The 13,173-nt window shown below is 35.9% G+C and overlaps 1 protein-coding gene across 1 annotated transcript in view; it reads right to left on the bottom strand.

The window, feature by feature from the left end:
* The window catches only part of OTOGL (otogelin like), a 3,472,886-nt gene that overhangs the window by 1,927,212 nt on the left and 1,532,501 nt on the right, over positions 1 to 13,173 (bottom strand). The window contains exon 27 of the mRNA XM_044088067.1: positions 8,026 to 8,172. Coding sequence (XP_043944002.1) covers positions 8,026 to 8,172 — 147 coding nt within the window. The remainder of the gene's footprint in view (positions 1 to 8,025; positions 8,173 to 13,173) is intronic.

Below are 13,173 nucleotides of genomic sequence, written 5' to 3'. Positions count from 1 at the left end.
TTGTTCCTACTTCCTTATAATGTGAATGCATTCAGATTTTGCATTGTGGCCACCCAGGTTCTGATTCTACCAAAGAAGAGCAAGAGGACTAGTATTTTGGCCATTTCTATTGAAAGACATTGATAATGTGCTTTCTTCTTGTTCAGTATGCAACAGTTCTAAGCCACATCTGCAAAGAGACACTTCAGCTAAGCCAAATTCCTGAACTACCTTGGTCAACAGTAGCCACAATGACATATTTGAGTGGAATAATCAGCATTACTTAGTGTTGATAGACTCTTAAATGAACTGGTTTGAGATCGATTTGTGACCTAAGCTAATGTCCAATGCTGTTATTACTAAGATGAAACATCATTTCTCAGTCCATGGTAGTCCACACAAGGTTAATTCTGACAACGGTTATCAGTTTACCAGTCAATTGCTTCAGAGATTTGCAAAACAGTGGGCTTTATCCATGTTCCTAGTAGTCCTGAATACCCACAGTCAAAAGGCCTTGCTGAACATGCAGTACAGAGTGCAAAGTAATTTCTAGAGAGGTCAAAGTGTGACAATACCAATATCTTCTTGAATTTATGTAATCTCAGAAATATACCCCGTGACAACCTATTTGGGTCGCCTGCTCAGAGACTTATATCTAGGCAAACCAAAACAACCTTGCCTATTAGTTCTAATTTGTTGGTGCGTAATGCTAAAAATAGCAGAGCAATCAAAGCCCAACTTTTTAAGAAGTGTTCTTCTCAGAAATCCAGCTAAGATAAAACAACCAGATTTCTTTGTCCATTAAAAGGAGAGACAGTGAGGATGCAAACAGCGAAAGGCTTTGATCGAACTGGTCAAGTGAGAGGTACATGTGCCAAGCTGAGATCCTACTTAGTGGAATCTGAGGGTACAGAATAAAGGAAAAACTGCAGACATCTTCTTCCTGCATTAGAAATGATATCACAGCATCGCACCTGTGATACAGACTCTAGATCTCAGAGCAACACTGACAATGTTCATACCGAAGAACATGTCTTAGCATACATTCCCAATCCAGATGATGTCCCAGTTGTCCCCAAAGTTCCTTGAAGACAGTCCCCATTGCTAGATCCAGTTCTGACATTTATGTTATGTTACACAATCAGGTCATATTTCTAGACCTATTGTAAAATACACAGCAACCTGGACATGATTGTTTTATATGTGTTTAATTTTGTATGACTGCATGTCAAAGAATTAGTTCTGCATAATAGCATGTCAAAAGATCATTTCTGTAAATTGCATGTCATTGAATACTGTTATTTAGTATATGATCTATTTCTCAAGGAGGGAGGATGTAGAACAGAATGTGTGTACGTACCTTTAAGAAGTATTTCCAGATATAAGCAAGTGCATATAAATAGTGATCACGTGTAGGCAACAGTGCTATTTTGAGAGAACAGCCAGAGTATTATTTACATTGACACTCTATACTATTAGTACACTCTTACTATATGTATTGCTGAATAGTCCTATGCAAATATGTATTATGTATGAAAATATCTGGGCATGGTACTTACACTGCTCCTAGCATTATGATTGAATACACTCTGTGCTGTGTGTTACTCATGTACATAATGTTAGTTCATGTATCCTAATTAATGATGTAATATGCCTTGTAGAACTGCACGTTGTGCATTGCGATTATATATATACTGTCCATTGTCCCAAGCTTTGTGACTGTATACACTCTTCTGTTTGTTATTTCATGTAGGTGCTGTTAAATCTTTGTGGAGTTTTTCTCTCCGGGCCTCCACTGAAAATGGGCTCACCTAGGCCCAGTGGACTTTCCTGGTTAACAAATGCAATATATAAATAAATACACCCATTGTTATGAAGAAATAACTTACATGCACTTTATTGGTAGCTTTGAATGAACTACATGAAATTGCATAAAACTTCATACCATAAGATCCAGCTATGTGTAGCACATTTTAAATAGAGCAGTATTTATAAGAGTATAAGAAATGTCAACCACCTAATAATATATGCTAAGTCAATATACACAATCTGTGCAGAAGTAAAAGTCATGTGAATAATATCCCATTAAAGAGCACTATTAATAATGCAGATGTTGCTGCTGGCAAACAACTTTGCATTTAAGTGCTTAATCAATAAATGCAGTGCTTGATGCCCTTGAAGAAGAAATTGCCTGTGTTGCATTAAAAAATAGTCTGCCACTGATCTTGCCCAAACATTTGCTAAACTAGATCAGTTATGCAGTAGGAAATATTGGGCAAACAGCATGTTCATAATTACTAGGCACCTGGTCCTTGAGATCATTAAGGAGCCTAGCACAAGTTTCCAATTGCTCCATTGTCTGGTTAATGATTTGCTGAAAGCCACACAAGAGGTAAATACAGGTATAATGAGAAACCCTGCAGCCTTGCCACAGGAAGCTGCTCATTAACAAGTCAGAGCTTTAGTCTTCTGTTCTAACTGCCAGACTAACAGTTTTTAACTAAATGAAGAAATCCTTTATAATCCGATCCTGTCGAGAAGACTGTGCCACAATAATATGCAATGATGTCTACAGAAGGGATGCTTAAGATCACATGGTTCTGATCATCATTAAATAATGCAGACTATACAACCTGACAAATGTAAAACCCTTTGCATTTGCTGAAAGCTCTAAGAAGGCACTACAAAAATATATTACTAAAATTAAACACATTTAGACTGTATTACACAATCCAAGCATATTAATGAATTCATTCACTCCTTAGTGCAGTGAATAAAGCAAGACAATTACAGGAAATATAAATGCTGTAGCAGTAGCTTTTGTTCCAAAACCCACCGAGTCATGCAAAAATCAGAAATACACATATAGCATACAGTTTTGTTTGGGGGGGTTGCATGCTTGAAGGACATCTACATCTCATTTTAATTCTTAAAGAGCCAGTGCATGGTCACTCAAAAAAAGTACTCTTTTTTAATTTTATGTTTTGAATAACCCCCCCCATCAGCATGGTGCACTGGAGAACTGCCTAGGTCACCTAGTGCTGCATCCCACCTTGATTCCATTCATCCATAACTCTGTCTATGAAAAAGTATTTTTGAAGATCCAAGGAGTAGATGGTCACTTTAGACTGCTGTCTATGCTCCCACTCCTTCAGTCCTTCCTATTTAGGACAACCCCTATGTATCTCCAGACCATGATGTTTTGCACCCATATCATGTCCCATCTGGCTGTTTAGTTATCTAATGAAAAGATGACTACGACTTATAATATCTGATCAAAGTATTGCCCCTCAATCCCAATCACCATTTGGTGTTTTAACTGTAAACTTCTTCAAGAAAGCCTGCTGTTCTTCTCCCTTCTAAGGCCATTAGACTATCTGTTGCTATAAGCCCATTAGCCCTGCACTAAACTGCAGGTAGATTAATTTGCAGATCTAGCTTGAAAAAGTCTTGCAGGCTGCAGAACAGGAATGACAATGAAGATACCACTGTAAGCAGGGAGCAAATTCATTTTGCAGTTGTGTACTATTTATATTATGAGGGAGAAATGTCAGATTTCAAAAGACCTGTCTCAGTGTAACTTACTTATTTGGGTATAATGCACAGGAGTAAGTCATGTACACTGACAACAGGTCTTTTGTAATTGGGCCCTATGCCTAAAAATTGTCTTTCTTCACATCTAGGGTTTAAATGCTGTCAACATCAGCCGCACAATTATTATTCATAACTGCCTCATGTGAACATCACTGCTGTCTTTTCAATATTTAAAGGATATGCATTTTTAATGAACTGCCTTTCTTAACAATTAACTAAATACTTTTCTGTCATTGTACATGTGTGTGCATGTGTGTTCTTAAAATGGTTTGTTATAATTTGCAACTTTTCTCCCAGGCCTTTACTAAAAATGGATTTCTAACCAGTCAGACTTTCCCAGTAATCAAATGTCAATAAATAAATAATAAAATAAAATAATAAATGATCCAAAATGTAAAGGTTAGGCTGAATATGCCCTGGGTATTCTCAGAATGCCATTTTGCAATTAGAGGAAAGAGGTATGCTGGTATACTTGACACATTATGATTAGTAAGTTCAGAGAACATAAAAAACTGTATAAAAGATCAACCTGCCAAATATTAGTGGGTGCATGTATCACAAAAGGTGGAAATAGACATCTGTAAAAGCTGTCACATATAATAAGTCAGAATAATGACCTCTTATCATAATGGCAACATGTTCCATATTATTCTGGAATGTGAATGGTATCACAGGTATAGAGAGAATGGAAGGTGTATTGAATTATATTAAGAAATGCAGAGTGCAAATAGCAATGCTACATGAAACACAGTTGGAAAAATACTGAGCATGTGAATTTGATAAAGAAAGGTTTTCAAGATGGACATTCAGCAGAGTAAAGGAGCTCCAATAGTGACAGAAGAGGGAAAAATAGATAATAATGGTAACCTTGTGATAGTAAGGGGCTAGGGACAAGGAAGAAGTATTACACTGGCATGTATTTATATTCTACATAAAACTGTTATTGTGGAGCTTAAAAAATGGGGGAGATATTACTTACAGGTGGGGAATGGACTTTGAGTTACAACACAATACATATAATAACTATTTCAGATCATGAACCAATAATAACTAAGATAAAAGTAAAGGGTAGTGTAGTAAAAATGAGACACTGGCACTTCCCCACCTATGTGTTAAAAGAGAGGAATTTAAGGAATGGTAGTGGAAATTATGCAGGAGTTATTAGGGAAGATAGAAAGTTCTCCAAAAGTTATAGCTAGTGAGTGGGATGGGATAAAATGAAAGTGGAGTTTAAAAACGGTAGAAGTAAAATAAAAAGAGATATGGTTAAGAAGTAACAAGAATTATTTGGAGGGGCTAATAAAGGTTAAAATATTGCAGAATAATGGGTAGCTCACACAACAAGATGAGGTGCAACTGCAGAGTGCTAAAGAGAAAATAAGAGAGTATCTGGATAGTATGCACAAGTTTAGAAAGTTAGCATAAAAACGTTTAACACCAGGACTTAGCCAAAAGAAAGCATATAGGGTCGTTGCCAAACTTAGGGAGCCTATAATAGTAAAAATAACCAGAGCTCATGTAGAGGTATTAGAGATATTTCAAAAATTTTATGAAAATTTGTATAAAGCAGGGAAATGTGAAAATCAAGAAAAAGTAGAAATAGAAACATTTATGGAAATGCCAAGGTTAAAGGTAGCTGAGTCTCAACAACTAACAGTTAAGAGAGAAGGACATGAGATAACAATGGTGATATATAATCAATGTGTAGAAAAGTCTCCAGGAATAGATGGTATTCTGGTGGAAGTTTGGAAGTTAGGAGGGAAGAAAGTTATAAAGATCTGGAAGATTTTGTTTACTGGGATTTTAAAAGGAGGAGAAGCACCAACATCCTAGAAAAAAAGGCTATGGTAGCTGTAGTACCTAAAGACAGTAAAGACCCATCAGATCCAGCTTTATATAATCTCATTTTAATTTAAAAATGTGATTATAAAGTGTTTGTGTCTATAATGGCTAAAGGAATGGTAAAGGTGTTGCCAAAATTAATAGATATGGAACAATGTTGTCTTGTGGAGGGGAGGCAAACATCTGACAAAAGTAACAGAACAGTGAAGATCCAGAGAGAAGCAGAATGCAAGAAAAGACTGTTGTTGGTTGGTCTTGATGCATAGAGAGCATTCAACAGATAAAGCTGGGATTTTATGAGTAGGGCAGTGGAAGTATGTGCATTCCCAGATACATAATAATGTTAATTTGAGGATACATGATGGACTGGAAAAAAATCAAACAGGGAGGATTCTTCTCTAGTAAGTTGTGTCTGAACTGAGGAACCAGGCAAGTGTGTCCTCTTTTCCCTATGTTATTTGCATTATATTTACAACAACTAGCAAAGAAAATAAGAGACTCAGAAATTCAAGGCTATAATTGGTAGGGTAATCAAGAAAATTTGACTTTATTTGCAGATGATATTACTTTGTACTTGATAAAACCAGAAAAGGACATTGCAGTAATGTAGAAAATTCTGAGACAGTTACATGTTTTTTGGGATATATAAAGTAATGAAAATAAAACAAAGGTTATAGCTATAAACTATGCATGGACGCATTAATTGTTTCAGCAATACCTATATTTATGTGGACATAATAAAAAAAAATATTTAGGAGTATGAGTTAAAAAGGATTCTGTTATGGCAGCTAAGAATATGTGGGAAGAAACTAAACAAAATATAATACAAAAACTGAGAACCTGGAAGCTCTTGTCTATGGAATCGATACAAAGATACAAACATTAAGATGTTTTTATTCCCATTAGTTTTGTACACAGGTTAGACACATTTTTATCAGTCAGAGGAGAAGCTGTAGATAGCAATTAATAAAGAGTTGAAGGATTTTTATCTGTGAGGAGAAGAGGACAAGAGTCAAGTGAGATATGTTGATCCTTCCAATGGAGCAAGGTTGTTTAGGATTACCTGATTTGAAGAGAGATTTCACAGCCAGACAGTTAAGGGTCTTACACATATTACAACCAGAAAGCTACAATTTACAATTCAAAGTGTAAAGTGATAATGAAGTTGGGAGAATTCAAGAAATAAGGACAGAGTTGGATTTTGAATGCAGATCTTTAAGAAGAATAACAACAGTCATATAGAATATTATATTCATGAAGTAGCAGAAAGTATTTTAAGAGCCAACATGAGAGTTGAGAAAGGAGATTCTGCCAATAGGGATGACTGCAAGTAGGGGTATAGAGGATAAGCAAGAGGGATCTTGAAATTACTGGAGGAAACTGGCAAAGGAACCAAGGTATTGGGAAGAAATAATTACAGAGAGAAAGGCAATAGAATGGGAAGAGGCCAAAAAGACATATCGACTCTAGACTAGAGACTGCCTTCCCTATCAGGACTGATATCAGAGTATAGACAAACAGAAACAGAAAGGGATAGAGGAATCAACATAAGTCCTGCAATGGTAGATTTTTTAGTTGACTCTAGAACAAAAGCTGCTGTTAAAAAGGGTACAGTTAGTAAGATAAATAAAATATTAAACAATAACTGTAGTAATCAATCAGAGGAGGTTAGAAAAGATTGGAATGAAAGATTGGATAAGCATTCACAAAGAAACAATGGGAGGACATATGCATGGCTCACAAATATGCAACAAAGTCTAGAAGATTTAGTATTTTTGCTTGGAAGTATTTGCATAGGTATTTTTATACCCCAAGCAGACTCCAAAGAATTTTTTCTAAAGTAGATGGCAAATGTTGGAAGTGTAATGGGGAAGAAAGAGGTAACTAGAGATATATGTTCTGGGATTATAATGAGTTGGCAGACTTTAAACATTCTCTTCAGAGTACTCTGTCATAAATACTAGATGAGAAAGTGGGTGTAACTAAGGAAATTATTTTTTTTTAAGTTGGGATACAGGATATGAATTACCTAGGCAAACTAAGGCCTTGTAAAGTTTAATTCTGCTGGTTGCTAAAAAAAAATACTAGAAAATGAAAATCAAAGTTTAAACCAAGCATTCGAAGTAGCAAATATTGTAACAGAAATAAATGAACTGGAAGTAGAATCTTTAGAAAATGGCATGAACAATTTTATGAGCAAATTTCACAGAAAACCATGGAGACTGTGGGAACAATGCATGCAGAAAAATGTTTTGGAGGAGGAATGATGTTTAAAGGAAAGCAAGAACTGACCAGCTTATGTTATGTTGGATTGATTATATCGTACATAAGAATAGATGGGATGTATAATGTTTGTAAACAATGACCATGTTAATACTGTTTGTTTTATTTTGTATTAATGTAAGTTTGCCTATGTCACAAGTGATAAAGGTGTTTAATGAAAAAAAAATTAGTAAGTCCAAAGGCTTGTCTGAAATACAGTTATACTATTTTAGGTTTTGCCAGATGTAATTACAATTTTTTATTTGCAGTTATTTGACAATAATTTTGCCTGCACCATTTAAAAGTATAAGCACCATTTAGGAATCATTTTCTTTCTTATATGCTCACCTTCCATCTGGGACCCACGGTAATATGCAATGTGGTTTTCTTATCCCAAAGGATTACAATGTCCAGCTCAGGATAATACACTGCTGTATAAAATCCAGCTTTCCACAGTTGATGTTCATACTTTCTTCCATGTATTCTTGTTACTATCTGAAAAAATAGTATTTTTCCATACATTATGACAGTGTTTGGTTGTATATCACAGTAAAATAAGTACTTTATTATAATAAGACTAACACTGCTGGTGAATAAAAGTTCTAAAGCAACTGAATTTTTGATAAAGCAAAATGTTTAGTAACTCCTAAACTTTAATTTTAGCAATTTATCTGCTCAGAGCTGCTTTTCATTATTTTCTTCAGAAATTAGACAAATAAATATGACAAAGAATATTACTTCTTACTCAGTAAAGTTAAACTGTACTACAACACACATGAAATGGATTAAACTGAGTGCTAAACAATGGAATCCCAGTGTCCTAAGAGGCACGGAATAACTTCTATAAAGTATTTAATTCAATTTGAATAAGTTTGACTTTATAATGATATAAAAATGAAAAATTCTGTATTTATTATAAAATACAGATAATATGTTGAAGAAACTGATATGAAACATTCAGTCCTAGAAAGAGGTGTTTTTTTTTTTTTTTTTTTTTAAGGATTTGTAGCAAATGACCCTGAGTAGGAGAGAAAGGGGAGTTTTCTAAGAGATACATGTCTGTGAGTATGTCAGCGTCCTTCCCAGAGATGTTTGCCAAGAATGTTGTAAAGACAAAACTGATGAAACAATCTGCAGTCTACATCAAGCAGAATGAGACAGTATTAATAAGCAGTACTGATGTTTAGTCTCATTGGGAAAAAGCACATTTATTAAGTTCTGAGTTTAAAGATGCCAAATATATAGTACAGTGATTCCATATTTCTACCACAAATCCACTTATACATGCAAATATGCTGAAAAAGCCAAATATTACAGTCCATCAGCTCTGTCTGACTGTTGAAGACTGATGTTATGCAGCTGTATCCCTTCCACTGTCTGTGCCACCCCTTTTTTCTTTCCATTGTTATACTAAACTCTACGCATGCTACAGTCACTTTCTCTAAGTAAACTGCACTTCCACTCTCACTCTGATGAATAATAATTCTTTGTGTCAGCTGTAAATTACTGTTTAATTTTCTATCATATGGCCCTTTGTCTCCTAGTCTTCCTCAATCTCACTTCATGTGCCTCTCACTCCATGTGCCTCTCCTCTGACAAGACTGTGTACTTATATCATGTGGTTTTATCTAAATAGTTTTATTAGACTGTTCACAGACCAGAATGGATCCAGACAAAAAAAAATATAAAGCAGATGATATCAACATTCAAAATATAGCATGTGCTACATGATACAAATGTACTGCAGCATCACTGGTACATAAATATAAAGGATGTTACTATACCAATTCTCAAATGAAAGATTCACAAATCATTAAAACATACTCCTGCCAGTCTTTCATCAAAATGGCCCCTTTGTCTTCTAAAACATAACATTTTATTATCCTCTGTATTAGCTTCTGAATATCCCATTTCATTGCAAGTGGATGTTCATCTACCTTTGTCTTCTATTTTATTGTCATGGGTGTCTTAGGTAAAAAAGAAAGAACAATCTTTTCTTTAAATCTCTATCTGAGCAAGAATAAATTTCATTAACCCCACACAGACATAATTCCTTATCTGGAAATTAGCACAAAAGATTAAGGCCATGAGCTATTAATAAGCTGCTTCATGTAGTGCAACGTTTGATATGTATCCATTTGCTACTGGGTCTGAGCAAATCATTTACCCAGACAGTACTTTATGGGAAGTGGAAAAGTGGGCTAGTCTCCTCAATGGTCTCCTGGACTGCATGACGAGTAAACCTTATGAACATATTTATTTATTATTTATTTGTCTTTGTTTACTGGAAAAGTCCGACTGTGTAATACCTATTTTCAGCAGAGGCCCAGGAGAAAAGCTCCATTTGCTTACATTGCATTATACTAAGTTCCAATTAAACAAAGAGTAATTACATTTTTATTTATTTTTATACACAAACAGCAGTTACAGTTATAAATTCTAAGATTTTACAGAGGTGGAAGTTACTAAAGATAAAGTCCACATGCAACTTAGAGGATTGTACAAAAATATTATAATTTTCTGAAAGATCTGTTTTCAATTATTATATATGTTATATGTAATAATTTTATTAAACATGTTATTTTTAGCTGTATTTTTAATTTTATTAAAAATGTTAAATATAATAATGATATTTTATATATATATATATATATATATATATATATATATATATATATATATATATATATATATATATGTATATATATAGAACCCTATCACATGGTCAACAGGCCAAATGATCGACTTTCATTTGGTCGACAGTTCATTTGGTCGACAAGCAGTTTTATGTGGGGGGCTTCATCCCCCACACCCCCCCCTAACTATATATATCAATTCCAGGGTTGCACAGCATTGGGGAGGGGGGCAAATCTGCCTGTCGACCAAATGAATTGTCGACCAAATGAAAGTCGATCAAATGGCTTGTCGACCATCTCAGGTAGACCCATATATACACACATATATATATATATATATATATATATATATATATATATTCTACTTTTCTTTATCAAAATTTCACAATCTCAAAAAAGAAAAGTAAAACCCCACTTTCGCGAAAGTGCATACATCAAAAGTGCACTTTTGTGAAAACCGATTCACAGAACTGAAAACATTTTTAAAAACTACTACAAACACTATTTTACAGGGGGACAAGCCCCCCCCGTACCCCCCCCATCCCTTACTTAAATATAGTAACTCCAAGATCATACTACAGTGGGGAAAAGGATATATTTCCTTATCTCCACTGTAATGTGCTTCGGCGAATCGGCTTTCGCAAAAGTGTACTTCCGATGTAGTGCACTTTCACTTAAGTGGGGTCGACCTTCTGTTTGCCAAGAAAGTCTGTTTTTGACAAACAGAAGGATACATATATATATATATATATATATATATATATAGATATATATATTATTATTATTATTATTATTATTATTATTATTATTATTATTATATACCATGGACTATGATGTTTGCAGATGACATTGTGATCTGTAGTGAGAGTAGGGACCAGGATGAGGAGACCCTGGAGAGGTGGAGATATGCCCTAGAAAGGAGAGGAATGAAGGTCAGCAGGACGAAGACAGAATATGTGTGTGTGAATGAGAAAGAGGATAGAGGAATGGTGAGGATGCAGGGAGTAGAGTTGGCGAAGGTGGATAAGTTTTAAGCACTTGGGATCAACAACTCAGAGTAATGGTGAGTGTGGAAGAGAGGTAAAGAAGAGAGTACAGGCAGGGTGGAATGGGTGGAGAAGAGTGTCAGAAGTGATTTGGAGGTTTGGAGACAAAGTCAGAGAGGTGAGATTGCGTTGGTTTGGACATGTGCTGAGGAGGGGTGCTGGGTATATTGGGAAAAGGATGCTAAGGATGGAGCTGCCAGGTAAGAGGAAAAGAGGAAGGCCTAAGATAAGGTTTATGGATGTGGTGAGAGAGGACATGCAGGTGGTTGGTGTGACAGAGCAATATGCAGAGGACAGGAAGAAATGGAAACAGATGATCTGCTGTGGCGGCCCCTAATGGGAACAGCCGAAAGAGAAGAAGAAGATGGTTTTCCACTTTAGATTCGCTCTTTGACAGTGCCAGAATGGGTGCAAACAGTCATCTTCCTCTTCCTCACATTTCCAAGAGTTTGAGTTTGATTTCCTATCCTGAACAAAGAGCATAGCCAGCATGTAGTATGATCTGTGAATTATTTTCATTGCATAAGTCTCTCTCAGCCTTTAGCCAGTGTGCCCATGTTCAGAGTAGTAACCTATCAGCATACTTTAAATCCACCTTCCCCTCAGTTCCTGGCACCACTTCCCTGAATCCTTCTAACAGTCTTATGTCAAGATTATCCTGTGCTCCTAAAACTTCACGGTTCTCTAAAATGCAGCCCCATGACTTCTTTGTATGACAGTAGACAACTTCTGACCCATAATGTTCTCTGCCCTAGCAATGCAGAATCGCATTCCATTAAATTTGTTCAGATCAGTGCTTGGGGAGAGAAAACTGCTTGATATATCAGTATCTGTTACCATGTTAGTCTTAAAAAAAATTCAATCTATGCCAGCAAGAAGACTGATAAAACAAAAAGTAAATATGTGTACCTAGTCTGCTAATAACTTGCATCTCTAACTTCTGTTGGACATTACTAAGAATGTAACAATTCCTGTTACTTAAGAAGCAATATAGTGGAACTTTTCTCCCAAGAGTACCACAGAAAATGAAAGCATTACTCTAATTCCAGTATTAAGATTACCAAAAAAAAATGGCATGAAATACACACAAGCAAGAGCAAACTGGCTTACTGACAGAACCCAGACTGTAAAAGTAGCCGACTCCAAATCCAGATTCAGACAAGTGACAAGTGGAGTGCCTCAGGCTTCAGTCCTGGGACCGCTCTTGTTTGGCATCTACTTCTTTGAAGTACAGGCCAACACTAAGGCACTCCGGCTAACAAAGTTCACAGATGACTGCAAACTGGGAACCATTATTGAATCCCCAAATGATGTGGATATTCTACAAAAGGACCTGACAGAAACAGATGCTTGGTGCCAGAGGCATGGGCTCAAACTTAATGCCATGAAATGTATAGTTATCCCCTTTGGGAAAAAACACATACCCATGAATTACCACATAGGTGGCAGTACACTAAATGCCGAAAGTGTGATGAGAGACTTAGGGACACAGGTGGACAGTGGTCTCACCTTCGATAACCACATCGTCACAACAGTCAGAAAATCCTTCAATGTGACACACCTCATCACTAAGGGCTTTCATCCAGAAAAAAGGAGGTCATTGTCCCACTGTACTCATCCCTCATTAGACCCATTATAGAGTTCAATGCCCCATTTGATATGAACCTCACAAGACATCTGCAACAGCTGGAAAGGCCTCAGAAATAACTCACCAAAAGAATCACAGGCCTAAAGTAGATGCCCTATGCTACCCGTCTAAAAGAACTCCAGCTATACTCTGTAGCATATCATCTACTCAGAGGTGATCTCTGCTT

The sequence above is a fragment of the Protopterus annectens genome, chromosome 11.part0, assembly GCF_019279795.1.
Source record: "Protopterus annectens isolate FY-2018-M chromosome 11.part0, PAN1.0, whole genome shotgun sequence".
NCBI classification, from domain to species: Eukaryota; Metazoa; Chordata; order Ceratodontiformes; family Protopteridae; genus Protopterus; species Protopterus annectens.
The sequence above is the reverse complement of the archived record's forward strand: the minus strand, read 5'-3'. Positions and strand labels throughout refer to the sequence as shown.